The sequence below is a fragment of the Cyanistes caeruleus genome, chromosome 10 (genome assembly GCF_971803275.1).
Source record: "Cyanistes caeruleus chromosome 10, bCyaCae1.hap1.1, whole genome shotgun sequence".
Taxonomy (NCBI): domain Eukaryota; kingdom Metazoa; phylum Chordata; class Aves; order Passeriformes; family Paridae; genus Cyanistes; species Cyanistes caeruleus.
Genome location: NC_141710.1, coordinates 10,921,522 through 10,940,832, shown reverse-complemented (window position 1 = coordinate 10,940,832; position 19,311 = coordinate 10,921,522). Strand labels below are relative to the sequence as shown.

General features: G+C 38.8%; 2 protein-coding genes across 8 annotated transcripts in view; one reads left to right on the top strand and one right to left on the bottom strand.

Annotated features, from left to right (window-relative positions):
* SLC9A9 (solute carrier family 9 member A9) overlaps nucleotides 1-19,311 on the top strand; it is a 188,977-nt gene that overhangs the window by 152,891 nt on the left and 16,775 nt on the right. The gene's annotated exons all lie outside the window — the stretch shown is intronic.
* The window catches only part of LOC111933501 (uncharacterized), a 72,187-nt gene continuing 58,666 nt past the window's right edge, over nucleotides 5,791-19,311 (bottom strand). For 3 of the 5 annotated variants that reach the window (XR_015274591.1, XM_086844294.1, XM_086844292.1), the window contains 3 exons: nucleotides 9,522-9,620; nucleotides 8,643-8,705; nucleotides 5,791-7,406 (listed from right to left, as the gene is read on the bottom strand). Coding sequence is in view for 2 of the 5 variants with exons in the window: in XM_086844294.1 (XP_086700420.1) it covers nucleotides 8,669-8,705; nucleotides 9,522-9,620 (136 nt within the window). In the remaining 3 variants the exon portion in view is untranslated. Of the gene's footprint in view, nucleotides 7,407-8,449; nucleotides 8,529-8,642; nucleotides 8,706-9,521; nucleotides 9,621-12,789; nucleotides 16,499-18,108; nucleotides 18,262-18,568; nucleotides 18,701-19,311 lie in introns of those variants that run through there. The other 2 variants (XR_015274592.1, XR_002866749.2) reach the window with 2 other exon arrangements.

Genomic DNA, 19,311 nt, shown 5'->3' with positions numbered 1-19,311 from the left:
CATCACCTAGGCAAGAAATTGGTAATACTTCCTAGTAAGGGGCTGTTATTAATGTTAATTTACAGTGGTATTCCGGTAAAAACTGTGAGACTAAAGGAATCAGGATGATTAATGCTATCAACCAGGAATGGCAAAGAGCACATTGATGACTTTCCATCAAAAAACACTGTTGAATTGAACTCTTCTACAGAAAGTCAAGATCTGGATGCAAACTTCTTATTAAGTCAATGATATGTTCCAGTGCCTTCAAGTAGGTGTGAACAAGACCCTCCATACAAGTCTCATTTGGAAGCTTGATCTGTATTATTGGCATCCTCCCCATTTTAGGTGGTTGCTGTAGAAAAAGCACCATTGGTCCCCCTAGTTTGTGTTGGCTATGATAGTTTTGAGTTTAGTTAAACTACTTTAGCACCCTAACACAGAACCACCAATAAGGCTGAGGCAAATGTGCAAATGTGAGAGGAAAAAAAATTTTTTGCCTCTAATTTTAAGAACACTCTGGCAATCAGCAATTCAAAATGAAGCAATTTTTGGCAGCAGAGAAACTCAAGAGCCATTTTCTATTTCGGATATTGAAATAGGCGCATGATTCACTAGAACATGAACATCATCCTGCATTCAGATAGACTGTGAATCAACCAATCTTAGTACCAGTTCTTAATTCAGCTCTTCTTCTCAAGGGGATGCCAAGGAAAGGTGGAGAGGATAGATGACAGGAATGAATACACAGATACAGGGCTGACAACAAGTTTGCATGAGGTATTGCAGCAGATCTTCACATCCAACTCACTTTAACTATTGTCAGAATATGTAAAAGTCCCTAGACAGAGGCTTTCATCTTACACTATAATACAAGCTTCTTGAAATGCATACTTAAATACATAAAGGAATGGAATAAGTATTTTGATCTGATTATTTTCTTCAAATTTTTGACCTTATGCTATTATGCCCAAGGGGAAAAAGTTTCAATTTCTTAAATACTTATTTAAAAGTATTGCAAAGGATGTCTTATTTAGGGAGGCAATTCCACAGATTTTTTTTATTTTGTTCTTCCATGTAATTATGTACTGAATGCAGTTGTGCTATGAATAGTAAAAATCTCATTCAAATTTTTAAAAATTCCTACTGCTACTGGACTTGGAGTGTTTTGCTATTTGTTCCTTAGGAGTTTAAAGGGAATGTTGTATTCAATTTGCTAAAAACAAGCTGGTGATTTTCTGAACTGATTCAGTATATTGTTATTTATTATATCCTTAGTATGCAAACTTCTGCTCAGTGCTATCTATTTTAAAAAGTAGAAAGCCCCAGCTTTGCAACATCTCTTAAATATTTCAAGAGGAAGTTCCTCCCTTGCTTCATTTTTCTCCTTGTTCTCTGAGGACCTGTGGTCTCAACTCAGCTCCTGTGACACCAGCAGAGCATCCCTGAGCACAGCCCTGCAGTCTGGGCTCACAGTGCAGGGGAGCTGGCAGAGAACACCTGCAGGCCTTCCACTGCACATCTCTGCCTTCAGTGTCCTCAGTCTGAGACACCCCAGGAGAAACAAAGCATCCAAATTCAGATCCACTGTTTCCCACACTGTGGGAAATTCCCTTCATCCTACATTGGTGTAAGTTGGATTCCTTGAGATGAAGTATGAGGAAAGTGGATGTTTCCTCAGCTCTTGCACTATCCTATGTAGCCTTGGCCATGAAACTGCTGATGTTGTCTCATTCTCTGGTGAGCAGCTGCCAGGTGGGAGTGGGGGGCACAACCTTCAAGTGCAGAAAACTGATTTACACTGCTAATGTTGATTGAACATCTAAAACCAGTTTGAAGGATTTTGAGCAGTAACAATAAGCCCTAATATTTCCAATATCATTAGGATAAGAAGTGATAGACTGTTTTTAACGGGGAAGCACAGAAATTGCTTTTACTCAGAAAAAGACCGGTATAATTTATTCAAAGGTTGGATTTAATGAGATTAAAGATACAGAACAGTGCATGTCACAAATGGTTAAGGCTTTGAAATACTTTGTGGATTATTCACTGAAATTTGCATCGCTACACAGCATGAACTATTTTTGGATTCTGCATAAATAGAATATCTAATACAGAATTACATTATAATGAAATATGCAATAATGCAAGTACCCATACAGTGCTTTTCATGTACTGCAGGCATCCAAAAGTTTCAAATGCATAAAAGATGGTTACGCTTGCTGCACAAATGACTGCATATGAGGCTCAGTCTCACTTAGTTAGAACTCAGAAGTAAAAAACACATACATACAGGCTGCTGTGACATAGTTAAATTTCTATTGATACTTTGTATCACGGTGTCAGTGGGAACTGGGGTGAATAAAGATTGTGGTTGGTCATTAGGGCTTGGTCCTCACAGCTAAACTGGGGACTTACACTTTATGTGATGCACAAAATGCTGATGTTAAAATGATCCATGGAAATGCAGATAATACAACTCTGGATCAGATTGTTCCATAAGTTGTCACACAAATTTAAAGAGGCAATACGAAAACAACATTATGTTAAGTTATCCTTGATTGTGAATTCAATAATACCTTAGATTTTAAAATATAAGAGTAAAAATCATATTAAAATATAGCACATTTACATCCATATGCAATCCACACTGAATATAATCTTTTTTTACTGTTATTTCCCCAACTTTCATTCTTATTTACACAGTACAGCCTCAGCAGCAGGATTGAAGAAAGACAGCATAGCCACAACACAGGCCGATCTCTATCATGCCTGCTAGGATATTTTTAGGAAATAGAAACAGTGGTTTCAAACCCTCTTGGGCTAAGAGGTAGCAAAAATCCTGATCTTTCCCTTCACAGATCAGTGCTTTAACACCTAGGCTATTATGTAAAAAAAAAAAAGGCCAGTAACTCACCTGGCAGCAGGAGGGGTTTTTTTGGTTGAATTCACTGCTGTCTCAATGAGTTAGGGATGGTACAAGGACAGCTAACTTACCATGTCACTTTAGGAAATAAGGCAGAAATGAAATATCTTCACAACCCTTTCCAAATTACAGGGACACTAAGTTGTACACCACTTTGATACATCTCTTCCCAGCCCAGGTTGCTTCTTAGCATGCACAGGGATATGATTAGGAACCTAAGGAGATTAGTGGCTAATAACGCAGGTAACTTGTGGGTTATTCTTAACAGGGCAAAATGCCAGCTGTGCTCCTTTTATGCAAGTTCACCGATTTTTCCAAGCACACAAAGTATAGCTGAACATTACATTTTAACTTCTTACATAGCAATAAATACACCTACTTCTCTGTGGTTTTGCTTTAAGCTCTGTTGCTACAGATTTAACAAAACAGATATGTATGCATGGTGATAATCTTACTTTTTCACATACAAGAGCTAGATCCTATTTTTTAAGCATTAGTACATGGATGCTTCCACTATGGTGCAACTGCAAAATGAACATTATATCTTGGACTGCTTTCTCAGTCTTCCTCTATTAACATAACTATCATCTGTACAGTACAGAATAATAATCTGCTACCTATTTCAGCAATGACACACTTAAAATATTTTCCTAATATTAGACAGGTCTGATCACAATAGACATCTCCTGGACCAAACCTCAGCACACTGAGCCTGGGCACACAGCAGTTCTGAGAGTGCACAACACCCCTGCACACAGTGGGCTGTACAGGAACATCCCCACAGAACTGGTCAGATCCAACCTGACACAAGGCATAAAATAAGTTTGGGGTATGATTTCAAGCACACAGTGGCAGCTCCACTCCACACAATGAGCCCAGATGGTCCTGTGCCCACTCTGCCTCCACGTGCAAGGGAATTGCCACCTGAACCCGCACGTGAGAGCTGTGCCAAGCCAGAGCTGCTGCCTCCCCAGTGCACATTCAGGAACAGACCAAGGAGTGCACCTATGAAATACAGCTGTAAGGAGCAAGCTGTGGCTCTGATCAGGCTCGAAGCTCAAGGCAAACGCATCACAAGTGCTTTCTCAGGAGTTCCTCATAAGATACCTTGGGAATCCTCTCCCATCCCCCTTCCCTGAAAGATGTGCTGCTCTCTGGGGTGGGGAGGGAGTTCCTGCAGCAGAAACTTCAGCAAGACCTTGCCTCCCTCTCCACAGCTTGCCACTACAGGTAGATATTTTCTACTCAAACTTTCTGCAGAGGAGTTGATCAGCTGCAAAGCAAATAGCTATGACTCAGTTTATCACAACAACAGAATGGGAATTAACATTAACAAGCTAATGTTTCATCTGATTGTGAGGAGCTTTTTTAATCTTGTTTCTAATTAATTTTGACAGATTGAATTAAAATGCTTATTTGCTTTGCATTTGCGTGAGGACCTTCCTGACTTCCTCGCGTAAGGCTGTCAGTACCAACCTTTGTGAGCCTTTTTTTCTAGGAACTGGACAAGAGGACTAAGTCATTATTTCCACTTGTTGAGAGGCTTCTGTTTTTCAGCAAGGTTTTCCTTCTTTTTATTTTGTTTTGAATTTTTTGATGTAGAAGTTTTATTTTAACTTGGATAATAATGTGTAAGCTCCCATTTTGACTATGGAGTCCCCTCACTATATTCTTTTCTTAAAAGTCTTCATCTGTTAGTTCCAGCTGAAATATCAGAGGAATAGATCTCTTATCCTTCTCTGTACTTTCTGTCAAAACACTTGGAAGAAACCTTTTTGAGCCGTTTCAGCTGGAATTAACAAGAGAAGACTGATTTCCTAAGGTATGTGTTCCTTCTCCTGACAGTCAAGGAGACAGCCTGCTTTAGGAGAGAAATTACTTTTCTTGCATTCTTTTCTCCTTCTGATGCATGAACAATTCTCATTACCATTCATTTGAATTCTAGTTGCTTGCAGGAGTGGGTGTAAGTTCCTCAGCAATGAGCATTTTTTAGAGCTACTGTGTGCAAAACTGTAACTATCAAACAATGCTCAAGACTAATTCTCACAAGCTACAATCTATCACAGTCAGGAGATTATTGGATTCCAGTGATTCTGTACCCTGTGCCTTAATACCTGCAGTTTTGATGACTGCTGCTTGAGTGCTCAGGGAAGGGGAAACAAAAAAGGTGGGTGAAGTCTTCTAGCAAAAAAAAAATCACAGTATATGATAGAGTTTGGAAGGTCAGGAAGTGTAATGATTCTGCAAAGAATTTCAGCTAGTCCCCTTAAACTGTACATCAACCACATTTGTAAAAGGCATGGCATTGGAGCACACAGGTGACTTTTTTGATCTGTTTAAAAAAAAAACTACAGGCACACAAATTGTTGTAAAAACAGCATACAGGAAAAGTATATAGATGAATTACATGCAAAAATAGCACACATTCACTGCCATCTTGTATTAGCATCAATAAAATAACAAATGGCCCAACAAAAAAAAGTAAATCCAAAATAAGCCCTTTGGAATGAATGGAATTGATATGATTCCTGACATAACTCAGCTCTTGCTCCAAGTGCTAAACCCAGCACAGATGGAGTCAGTTGCTCTGAGTAACTCTGAGTTACTCTGCTTTGGAATTGCTGTAACTGAGGGCAGAATTTTCCTTGGTGACTCCTTCCAGTTGTTTCATTGAGGTGGTAAGAGTGATAAAAAAATCTTCACCAAAAAAAAAATAAAAATCAGTGAGATCCTGTCATTTTGATCATCCTACATGGTTTTATTGGACTGATCTAAATTATTTCATGTCATCCATTATTTAATAGCACCATTTGTATAGAAGAAACAAGACTGGTGACCTCCAATCTGTAAGTTAAAATATCTCCATAAATCAACCGGTATTCTTCTCATAGATTCATAGCCTTTATTGGAATCATCCATTTTCCCAGTATTATCATGGAATTTTCAGATTTTAAAGTTGCTTCATGACTGGTTTGAAGAGCTACATGCAGATTTTATTGTACATATGTGTGTAGTACCATTTTTTAAAAGTTTCATATATGTTAAATGACATTAATTAGATATATGTGAGAACTAAGAACAACCCTTTTCATAAATGTTAGTTAAGCCATATACAATATAGTACAATTCCAAACTGAGCCATTCAAAACCTTTCTATTTACTGTGGAAGGCAACTTCCATAATTACACACAAAGCCTCCCACCAGTGTAATTATCTGCTCTCTTCCTCACTAGGATAAATCACAGTACTTTGAACTGATCTATAAGGGGAGAAATACAGGATCACATATTTAAACACAGCTCTCCTCCTTCAGCCTGAAAATTACAAGCCAGCAAACTTGCAATTCAGAAAAACTCACTGAGGTATTTTCTCTAGTACCTGGAAAAATCTCCAACGCAGAGAATTCATGAATGCAAAGGAGACAGGAAGAAAAGGTTCTGCCCACTACTCCATTAACAAAATTGCATTTTGGTAATCTCTGAAACTCTGAAGTAGCTGAATTTCTTCCCTACCCCAACCCCCAAAAGCACCGAGTTGTCCTCCATTTGAAAATCAGCCCTTTGTTTCTGCAACACATTTTAGCTTATATTTCATTTAAAGACTTTTTTGAAATGTTGTTCTTTACAATTCAAGTGCAAGTCCCTCAAGGTTTCTCATTCTTCAGTTAAATACAGCCCGGCATGGCCACTGCTTAGCAAATTGTAAGCTCTAACACCAACAGGCTGTGACTAACAGCCAGTGGAGAAGGCAAACTGTTAACGTGTGTGACTGGAAGCTTGTTTTATGATGTTCACAAGCATTTGATAATGCCCTGCTAATGAAACTTCAGTTGCTCTTTATTCCTGACAGATGAGAGCACGTTCTGTATCTTACTAGATGTAATGACTATGACAAGTCTTGCCTGTCTGCTCCGAGCAGCGCAGTGCCTGTCCTGCCAGCTGAGTCAATTCCCCACCAAGTGACCCCACTAAACCACACTGCTGCCGCTGCCAGGGCCCGAGCGAGGAGCAGCAGCAGCCTGGGGAAGCTGCAGTGGCACCGCTGACAGCAGCACCGAGAACATCACTGCATCTAGAGGATAAGTGACAAATCCGAAGAACAAACTTTGGCATAACACAAACCAAGCAATGTCCTGGCTGACAGAGCTGACAGTTCCTCAGACATTGAGGTAAGCTTTGTCTCCAGTCTTGGGAGGCAAGGATGGGCAAAAGACAACATGATTTTATTTTTTGTTTTCTTAAGATGCACAGCAATATCTTTCAGTGCTGAGGGCACAGGGGAACATTTGGGGAAGAGTAGAGCTCTGGCTCACCCGGTCCCTTTTCCAGCCTCTCTCAGCCCAGCACAGCCAGGCACCGAACCCCAGCAGCCGTGCCTGGGGCTGTGTGTCCCCAGAGGCAGCATCACCCCTCTCCCCAAACAGCTGGGCACTCACACCACTCACACCACATCACTCCCACGATGACTGTCTGTGATCATTCTCCAGCACAGCTGTGTGAGCCTAGAGTGGACAAGTGGAATAATTTTTCTTTTTTAACAAAATTTAAAATATGGATACATATATATTTTTTTTTTCTTTTTCAGCAATTTCTTGTCTTCTTTATACCAATGTTCCCCTAAAAACCAACTCTCCCTTTTCTGTGATTTTTTTTTTAAACTATGGAAGTCTTATTTTGAATTCTGAAATCTCTCCCAAATACTTCAAATACTGGTCACAATTGGTTCCCACAGCATTGATTCTATGCCATGTGGCACCAGTACATATCATCCACCTCTGAGCATGAATCACTTTCTGTAATGATTGGCATTTTCACCAATTAGCAATCCTTCCATGAGATGCACATGTCAAAACAGTATGCAAGTTTGTTTTCATGCTGCTGCTATATGTCTTAATTTGTTAATACTGCTTGGACATAGAAAGCAAGAATATTGCCCAACTTACAGGATTATTTTTTTTCCCTTTAAAAATTACTCTAATTTTAGGAGTCACATTTCACAAAATACACTAAATATTTGAGAACTTCTGAATTAGAAATACCCTGAAATTTTGAGAAGGATATTAAGGAAATTTCTACTTACCACTAATTTTAGCATATGATAGAGGTTTGCAAGGTAAAGGACCTTTGAATTCTGTGCCCAGAATCTCAGCAGTTTCACTGTATAACTTGCCAAAGTTGCATGGGCCATGATCAGCACCAGTGAAGTCAAGGGAAGCTTTTTATCTCTCTTAATACTCACAGATTTGGGCCACTTTGGGCCAAATTTTCAAACCAAAGGCCTTTAATACATGTGTAAGAAAAATCTGTCAGCACAGGTCTCAAATCACCCTACAAAATTTATGCTTCCAAAAGCATTTAAGAAATAAATATTCCTGTTCCCTTTTCACAGCTGAATAAGCCCCAGTACAGAGCCTTAAGTACCAGATATCCATTTCTACAGATACAGTAACAGAAAATTGCACCTGCAACTTTGCTTTCAAAGATGATTCACACTTTTTATAAGGATTTTTTTCTCTGCACAAGTAGTTGATATAAAAGTACTTGCCAACAGAAAGAAAAAGTGCTCATGGTATGGAAGACAGTCTGGAGGAAAAAAACAAAACAGCAACCTAGAATGTTTTAAACTGGTGGAAAGAAAGAAAACATTAACTTCATAGATCTCTATTTTTGCTATTGTTCCAGCTCTTATCAAAACTTTCTCATCAGATTTGCTGTCATGAGAGAAGCAAGACACAAACCTGGCCAGTGAGCATTTCTTATGCTATCAAGTATGCTGTCTGCAGGCAGGGTCACTGTTCTTGCTACAGAAAACCAGGTTGATATTTAGAAGAAATAACAGAACGAGAAGCAAGCTTGTGAATTTTGCTTTTGTGCACATGTTTAACAATTGAAGAGAAGCAAAATTAATACCAACTCTTTCACAAAGATGGGAGTGATAAGAAATGCCAGTTACACAATGTAACTGCCACTGCATAAATGCAGAACTGAATGCTTCTATATATACAAACACACATGCTGCTCCATTGGGAAAAAATGGGGGATTTTTTGTAATCCAGAGAAAAAAAAAACAGAAGGGAAGAAATGTAAGGAAAGCAATTGACAAAATAAAGTAGGTGGAAGAAAATATTCATGGTATGAGAATAGGTGGAAGCATTTCCACTGCCATCACTGAAGTCAGGATTCCATGCACCTCTATCCTGGATTGAAAGCTCTTCTCTTTGAATACTGACTCATCTTGACAGTGAAGTATATTTTTAGTGACAACAAAAGGCAATTTTCAAGCAGAAGGGATTCTAAATAAAGGTCAAGTAAATCTGTACATAAGCTCGAGGTCAGATTTACTATAGCCTTTTGGACATGAAAATGAGGAATAGTTTCCTGTTTGCAGCTAAAAAATAAAAATTTTGGAAGTCTTCCTTGACCTACTTATATGTGGAAGCCTGATGACTTCAGAGTACTTCCTACTGGGAAAAAAATTTAATAGCAGCTGTCCTTTCCAAACAGCACACATTTGCCAACATTAAAAAATGTGTATCCTTATTTTCTGCTCACTACAAACACAAAATACAGTTTAATTTTCTACAAACACCTTACAATAACTAAAAATATATAGTTACCCAAAAATCAGTATGATTTCATTTGCTGTTTGAAAATTCCTGTTAGGCTTTTCCCCTTTCCATGGATTACTGTGTATTTTTCTTCTCTCCCTTCTTTCCCTGTAAGGGAGGAAAAATCATGAGTATGTTTTCTAAGGGAACGATTCACTGGTTTCTGCAGCTGGAATGTCAGCCTCAGCCAGTTTTGGAAAAGCCAGAGGAGCACTTGCTGTTACTTAAGAGGTGCTGTGCATTTCTTTCACTTCAGTTCTCATCAGGTTATTATTTTCTTTGCAGTAATCTAATTTGGGGAAAAATCCTTTCAAGTACCACAGGTAGTAAGAAATGAAGTAAAATGCACCTTCTTTCACTATTCAGATTGGCAACTTTTTGAACAAAGTGACGCTTATGTAAAATGCTGCTCTTTGAGAATCTGATTTCTCACCACATAGTGTCTTCATAAATTAACTGAGTAGATCCAAGCCCTGGTTCTTAACTAGAATCCCTAGATTTAGAAGAAATTCTAAAAAGTTTGGCACAGCCTTATATTCTGCTCCTATTAATCTGCATTTTATGACATTTTCTCTGTTTTTTTTATCATTGAACCTCATCCCAAAAGCTATATATGTTTACAGTAGGCTGATATACTTCTGTGACCTTCAGGTATCTTTATTGTATTCTAGATTTATTTCCCTTATCTTGAAGTTCATGGTGGAGCTCTGAATTTTATCTAATATCATGATGAGAATCCCAGAGCAATGTCTTCCCTATCTGCCCTTTCATTTGTCATATTTCTGTGAAGCCACTACTGTCTGCCAACCTAAAACCAGCCAGCCATATGAAGCCATGTGAGGAGCAGCTGAGGTCACTTTTTTATGTTCTGCCTGGAGGAGACTGAGGGGAAACCTCACTGCAGTTCCAACTTCCTCATGAAGGGAAGAGGAGGGACAGACACCGATCCCTTCTCTGTGCTGACACTGACAGGATTGAGGGAATGGCCTGAAGATGTGTCAGGGGAGGTTTAGGCTGCGTATTCCTTCCTCCAGAGGGTGGTTGGGCACTGGAACAGCTCTCCAGGGCAGCGGTCACAGCACCAGCCTGGCAGAGCTCAACAAGTGTTTGGACAAAGTTCTGAGGCACCAGGTGCAATTCTTGGGGTGTCCTGTGCAGGGCCAGGAGCTGGACTCAGTGATCCTGATGGATCTCTTCCAACACAGAATATTCTGTGATTTCTGTTATACTGCCATCATCAGTGTTGATCTAGTAACATTTACCAACAAGATCAAGATGACTTTCTTAAAGACAGACATTTTTTAAGTTTCTCAAGGACACTGTGCCCTTGCACCACAGTGCAATGGCGTGTCTGTACCTGCAGTGACATCTGCCATATGAAGAAGAATTAGGTCCTGTTACTTTGATAGGTGTGAAAGACATCTCATGAACCTCAGGACAGAAGACAGATAAGTAGTGTCTTCACATATAAAGTATCAAGCAATTATTCTCCATTTTAAGCACTTTTTAAAATTAAGATTAAAACTATTGTACTAATTTAATTTCTGTCTTGAGCAGAAGTATTTGAGTGTTCCTCATAGCAGAGACAGAATGTGTCTCAAATACCATTGAATTATATAATAAATGCATAATGCTAGATAAAAATTTTATACAGCCTAATGCACAAGCTGTTAAGTCTGTACTATTAAATCTGATGCCTGGTAGTAAATCCAAGCTAGAATGAAAAATAAAACAGATCTTTGTGTTTACTCCTACTGTAGTAACTCTCAAACAACACTAAGGATTTTTTTTCTCAATGAAGAATATGCTTTCAGCAAAGCAGGAGATTAATAAACATGTTTCAGGTTACAACTGAAAAATATGTTTTGATTCAAGAGTAGAAACTTGAAAGTTTCCTGGTGTTCTTTGGACAGATATCAAGCAGGGGGACATCAGTTCTTGTGTTTCTTAAAGCTAAAGTTATAGCTAATCCACAAAGCCAACATATATTCAAAACAATACACTTGAAGTGCAACACACAAACCTAATTCAATCATAATAATGTTTGGTTGACTGAGAGAAGCAAAATGTAACAACATCAAAAACTCATTTCAGGTTTAGTAATCACAAAGGTCAAACATAGTTTTAAAGTATTTGTGGGTTTAGATGCAAAGAAAAAAAAAGCACATTACTACTCCTCAGTTACAATATAGTAGATTAAATGCAGAAATTTTGACCATAATTCTGAATGTCAAAAAATAAAAGAAAAAAAGGAAGGGTTATTACCTGTGCATTAAAAATTGAGTTATGGGGAAAGAGAAAAGTGCCTGGAGCAGAAGTCATAAAAGGGCAAAAAACTAGCAAGGAAAGGCTATATACAGGATGTTTGTTTTCTCTGTGACTGACTAAAATGCAGACCTGACCAGAGGGACCAAAGCCAGCCCTCCCCTTTTCTCTCTGTGCTCCCACTGAAAGTCTCCAGTGCTACCAGCTGTCTCTGCTTTCCTGCTTTTCTCAGTAGCTTGATCCACTTAGGATTATTGCCTTTCCACAGTCCTGGCTGCTGGAGAGCAGGCTCTGAACAGAGTAGGCAGATCTTTAGTTGGTAAAGGAATGTCTCAGAAGACTTGTAAAGGCAGAGCATGTTGAGAAGATAGATCCATCTATTTTTGATTAATTAGCAGAACATTACTCTACCTGCCTAATGTTTTAAAGTGATACTAAGATGACTAAAAAATATTCCTACCGCAGAACTATCTCATGTAGGCAAAACTAAGTCATTGGCTACTTTTTTTCCCCCAAAATACTCATTTAGCGGTGGGGTTTTTCTGTGTGTATTTGCTATGAACACCTTTCTTACTGACCCCAACAGCCTCTTTTTTGTAGTATGCAGCTTCAAACAAAAATAATATGTTTATCTGGATACTAAAAAGAAAAAAGCAATTAACATCTTGGAAAAGGGCCCACTTTATTACAAAATACCATGCCCCACACACCTGGCTTTCTCAGTACAGGAAATCTTTAGCGTGACTTGACAATAATCTTCTGGATAAGCATCTAAGCCTGCAGAAATCAGTGCACTCAGCCCTGGACTATGCTGCATTTGAAAGCAAAGAAGACCAGCCCAAAGTTAAAGAATAACTGTCATTTTTGGACAGTAAATAGTCTTCTTAGCTAACTAATGTAAATGAAATTCCATAAAATATTCTTCCATTTTGCAGGCAGATATCCTAAACAGATTTCCTAATTCTAATAATACTTAGATTTATTATGCTATTTCTCATTTTTCTATTTCCTCTTTAGTCTGTCACCCAAGGGCATCAATTACTTCTTATTTTTTAGTGTATACTGACTTGATTTGCATAGACATCTTACATGACATATTTCTTTTATTATTGTGCTTCTCTGTGTAAATAATTTTCTAAAATGGTTGCAGTGCTGAGCTAAAATAATATATATATACATTATGTTCCTGATATATTTAGGGCTGCAATCTTATTTCATAAAGCTACAGCATGATTCAAAGGATAAACCCAAAGAAACAAAACCATTGGATTCAAGAACACACTTTCAAAACAACTAAAATTCACAACTAAAATTACAAGGACATGAGAAACAGTATACCAGAGTTCTATAATTTCCAGAAAGAGCATCCAAAACAAACTTCCAAGCCTTTACATATGCTGATGGTTATCAATCTAAATGGCAGACATGATACTCTTATTTGTGAACTATTTCCAGAAGTCCCTACATTTTGTGGAGGTAAATTCCTGGCCCAGATGCCTGTATTCCAACCAGCAGGCAAAGCCTTCAACCCAGCTCTAAGTGCTGCCATCCTGGAGCATGCCTGATGACTGGCATCCCCTGCCTATGCTGCCACTCTGCTCCTATCCTGTAGCTGTGCTCACAAGAAGACAAGACCCTTTGAGGGCAGCTTTTCCCCACCCCAGCAGAGCTCACCAGCTATTTAAGGTATAAAGAGCCACATCTTTGCATCAGAGAATTCATCTCAATTTTTAGAAAACCCTTTCACGTACAGAGTTCTCTTGGTTTCTTACAATAAAACAACTTTACCTTGTCTAGATTATTAAATAGCCCTTGAGGCAGAGATGAATGCACTGAAGCCTGTCTTTGCCTCATATGAGGAAAATTGAGGTTACATCAAAATAGGTAAATAGCACTACTACTACTACTATCAGAGATGGGACCCACAGAGACAATCAGAGAATGCCATGTAGCCCTCACTGTGTTTCACCTTGCAACTCTGGATAAGGCAAAGTAAATGTGAAACAAGGCTTTGGAAGGTGCTCCATTCCCCTGGGCCATTATGTGTCTGGAGTTATGGGAGGCAGCAGTGCTTTCTGAGAATATCTAACACAAGACTCTAGCTCAAGACCCCAGACAGATCCACAGATAGGAGTGCCTCCCAGAGCAGACCGCTAAACAAGGAGGTACTTTTGCTTCCCACCCTCTCTCAGCATCTCATTTCGTTGTAGTTTCAGTGGATATTCACTCATCAGGACTCTAAAGTCTGTTCATAACTAAGCCCTGTTATCAGAGAACCTAAAGCTCACAAGTTCTGCAGGCACTTTGGTATCCTTAGTCAGGTGATGCAGTGCTGAGTGCTACAACACCCAAATATCCCAAAGAATCACTTTCATAAATGTATTTCATAGGGACTTTCTAGAACCTCAGCAGATGGAGTTCCATAACTCCTGTGCATACTGCATAGTACCTACACAAATGAGAAGGTCAGGGGCTTGCTGAGAAAATGGTTTATCAACAAGGACTATAGAACTGCACCCCCTGACCTATTATAACAAAACAATATCAGAACTACCTGTAAGTGTTCATTACCTTTTTTACATTATGTATTATGTAACTATCACCACACTTGGTTCACTGGTGATTTCAAAAATTAGTTTCTTCCTTCTCTGTTTTTTATAAGATGTCTGAAACCCAGGCAGTGGCACAGGGTATTCCTGTTTCAGAACAAAGTATTGCCCAGTCACACTGGCTAGACAGGATAAGGGGAAAGGGAAGCAATCCATCTTTGCAGAACTGTGTTGCATGGACTTACTATTTTCATCTGGCAGTTTAGTTTATGTGACTGCTGGTCTGTAATATTACTTGTGAAAAATCTCTCTTCCCCTGTTCTCAGCATTACCCCATTAAGCAGGTGGAGAACTTATGCCCAATCTTTATTCAAAGTCACGCTGGCTCCATAGAGATATTTTAAAACTGACTTAAAGCCAGGCAAAACCTTGACTGGACACCTTTAGTGCACTAGACACTCAATGTACCTAATTTATGACTGAATTACCTGATTTAAGTTTCAGTGGTACAGCCCTGAATATAAATGTGCCCAAAGCTAACAAATTAAATAGCAAAATGCAGCAAAAAGTCTGAGCATTCTAGCAGTTCTTTGGAGAGATGCCAAAGTTTAATAGCACAAACAGAATAAATAAACTCTATGAACAAATCAATTTTTCAAAGATAACATCTGTTCTGCACTGGCTCCTGGTGTGAATAGATTCATCTGTGCACACATAAAAGTGGGCTAATGGGATTCAGTGTGCTCCAATACCCATCAGTATGCTTTGTCTTCATCAAAAACTCTAATGTGGATGGGACTCCAAAAGTTTTTTCTGAAACAAGCCAAACAACTTATACCTATTTTGCAAACTGTTTCATACAAATCATTACATAAATTCCATAGAATCAAAGCCTGAGGATATTTACTCAGAAATGTAAACAGAGAAAGGAGTCTGAAAATCTGTCTGAGATAAACTGTTTCCCCCTGGTTCCAATTTTTGAATCTTGCACTTTTCGTAACTTCCTAAACACCAAAACTGTGCTGTGCTGGAAGTCTTGTGACTGCTTCCACTTATGCTATGCTTCATCAATTTAAACCAAATTTTCCACAGATCATGAGACACAACCTAGTTATAATAAATATAAAAGAAGATACATGAAACAAGTTGCAAAAAGGATCTTTTATCTTTGTTTTATGAGTTCTCTCAAGGAGCAGAAATCAATTCTTTAGCTGGGTAGAAATTAGACTTAACATTATGCTGTGCATAAACACATATTAAATCTTAAAACTATTAAAATTAATTGTGCCTTTAGACATCTCCATCACACAGATTATAAGGAAAATGGTGGATTTAGCATGTCGAGTTCTTCCTCAATACTTCAAAGTTGAAAAATGTTAGTTTAGTTTCTTTTCTATAACTTGATTTCCCACTATGACTTTACAAAAACCCTTTAATGCTTTCTTTTGGTTTTTTTTTCCCCAGTATGATTTTCATCACATCTTGCTTATGATGTAAAGTTATAGTGTCCTTGTAAACACAACCCTTGCTAGCAAACAAAATTATTAATTATTAACATGAGTTTTTAGTTTGAGGACAGATACCTGGACATTATGTTATTCTAACATGTCCTGGGAGCTGTGCAGTAGAGGGGAAGGAAGCAGTATCCTGTAAAACCTGAGAAGAGAGGCTGCGTAGACTGGGTCAGAATCTTCCTTCATGTGTGATAGGACAGCTTCACCTTCCAGCAGCTGCTGCACCAACAGTGTTGCTGCAGTGCAAAAGTTGAAGAACTTGGCTGGTTCCTGATCTCAGCTATCACCTCCTTCCTTCCATTGCATCCCTCACATTTCACAGGTGAAATGCACAGGTTCAACCCAAGACTTGGCATGAGGCTGTACCCACTGCAGCCATCGCAGAATGGGCCATGCGGAGGGGCAAGGAGAGAGGGAACGCAATTTGGCCATCGTGAGAATGACCTAAGCTCTGACACCACACCATTAAGAAATTTTCAATTTCAGCCCCAATAAGACTCAGATAAGCAGCTGTGATTGACAGCAACATTAATTCAACTGCAGCCAGCTTCAGGATCAGATAATATTCAGTAGCAGGAAGAAAATTGGCACATTAATGCCCAAAAGCCACAGAGAAACTCATTTTGAGGAAATCACTTGTGCACTGGGTAAAAGGGTACTGAAAGAAAACAGAACAAAACAAAACAAAATTATTAATTATTTCTCAGGGTTTGAGTTTTTACATTTTCTAGTTTTAATTTTGATCTTTAATGGTGAGTAGGCACCATTTTAATTGTAAATCTCTTTTTATATTTAACATTTGGGGTGAGGTATGATGGAGAATGTGTATATAGACATTGTGATAGAAAACTCCTGCACAAAATTAATGGAAAATCATCAGCTTATTTTTTTATTATTACTTCCGTACTCTGTTCTCAGAACAATCAGTAGCAAGCTATAGGCTCTGTTGTGCTCAACACTGCACAAACACCAAAGTTTTCTCACACAGGATAGCAACCTGCAAGACACAGTACCATAGAGAGATACAGATAATTTCTTTCTATACCTCTATCACATAGTATATTATTTTTTATAATATTATAATATTTTAAGGAACTTGAAGTATTTAAAGCCTTTCTGAAGTATTTGTCTAAGAAAACTCAGTGGAAGTGAGAGGGACAACACAAAGAACATGCTGTTTGGAAAATGTAATAAGTGGATAACATCTGCTAAGATGATGACAAACAGAGGTAGAAGGACAATTCTTAATCCTGAGTGAGAGAAGAATGAAGGGGTGGGAGTTATCTGTGAAAATTATGTCAAGCAGAAAACCCAGGGAAAAAGACAAGAGTCAGAAGGAAGAAGAAATAAAAAGGGAGGACGTACTGCGTACACGAACCCCCTGGGATTAAGAATGACAAATCATCACCAAGTCCCAAATCTAGGGGATAAGTAAACAGCGCCTTAGCAGGATCCCACTCTTAATAACAGCAGCACACCAAAAGGCTTTGCTCTTCTAAAACTGCAGTGTTTCAGCTCCAAAAGTTAGAAAATATCTCTACTATTTCCATTCAGCATGCAGTGTGCACTATGTTACAAACCAACATTTTTCCACAAGAGCCTATTTTTTCCATCAAAACAACTTTGTTCATGTTTGAATGCTCAGTGCACATGCTACTACTTTTTCTATCCACCTTCCCATTGGGGGCTTTGCCCATCTGCCAGCTCTCCATCCAAACAGGAGTGAATACAGCATGACAAGCTGACGATCCTCCTCTCCCAACCCAGTAATCTAGCTTGCTTGACAGAATCTTCCAATCGCAAAATTCATCAAATTATGCTGTTCCTTGTCCCGTGTTACTATCTCCCAACTCCTCCAAGTTCACACAAATTTTCGTAGTGTAAGCACAAATGCACATGTATAATAGTTTATCTTGGCATCTAAAAGACAATGATCATTAGGACAGGTCTAGAACTGGAGGAGGGAAGAAAGTGAATCACAGATGTATTCCAAAACAATCATCCCTTGGTTACCAAAAAAACATTCAAAACGGAAATGTTTATATGAGTTCAAATGGCTTTTAGGTAGAATTGCACTGCCAATAAGAAAATCAAATTAATATTATTTCTGGTATTTGAATTTCCTGCCCTTTGCTAGGTCACCCCACACACACATACACACACAGAGGGATCAACCATGCCTTAACTGAAAGTCAAACCCTGCAGGTACAGACCATGCAATATTGAGTAAACCAAAATGACTTGATACAGTAGAGGTACAGATACTACCTGGGAGCTGGGACCTGCCAGTCTCAATTCCTCAAGGAAACTGGAGACTATTTTCTGTGCATTGCTGAAGCGAGGAACAGAACTTGAAGTGGAGGTAGCTCAGCAGTTTATAGCCAAAGATTGAATGAGTTCTCTGTTTCCTCAGTGACAGACCTGAGATGCAGGCAAATAAAACAACCTGACACACAGAATCTCAAAACGATGATAGGTCTGTTTCAAGTTCCATTTCATTTTTATACAAGCACAGAAGCCTGATTTAACCATTCAGACAATGTTACTGCAGCCATAAAAGATAATCTGCTGTCATCTTTTCTTCCAGGATAAAAAGTCTTCTGCTTGCCTCTCAATATGAGTTTCTTTGTCAAAACTGTGAGGTCAAAAGAGTGCTCTGCTATTAAACCTTTCTGCAGCTTAAATTCATTCCACTTCATGTGTGACAGGCTCCTTTCAGTTTGCTCACCTGAGAAGGTTCACAGGACAATGCCTCAGTGCCCCAGAGTGACAGGAGAGGAAACATGCACGTTTCAGGCACTTCTCATGTGTCAGAGAGCTTTACTGTAAGTGACAATCAGCGTGATACTGGGAAAAACAACTAGAAATAAGAAAATCAAGGAGGGAATGATACAGAGAGGGCATAGCATATTTTATAGTAACTGATATTCACAAACACAGGAAAGGACAACCATGCTACACCACCAGATCCAATGCCCTCGATTGCCAAGACTTGGTCCTGAGGCACACCCCATGTACTCTCTCTTCTCTTTCTAAATGCCCTTTATTAGATAGCCCAGGCCGGCTAAACAGGAAATTAATTTCTTATCTGTCTTTAAATGCATACTATTCCCTTTTGTCTCCCTCAGATAATAATGTCCCATGAGGCAACATACCTTATGTGCCTTACTTAAAACTACATATATAGATTTGATTTGCTACTTCAACCTTGTCTAGGCAAACAGGTCTTATCAAAGACAGATACTGGTCTAATCTGACACAATTGGCTTTTGTTAAAAACACATTGCATTTTATCCAATTTTCCACGTAACTCCGTGTCCTTGAACTATCCTTTGCCTTCAAGAGTGGTTCAAAGACTTTGTTTAGTACTGGGGTCAGACATACATGGCCATCCTCAATCCAAAATACTTACAAATCTGTCCTTGACTACTATCATAAGTCAGACAAAGCTGTATTAAATGTGATGGTCAA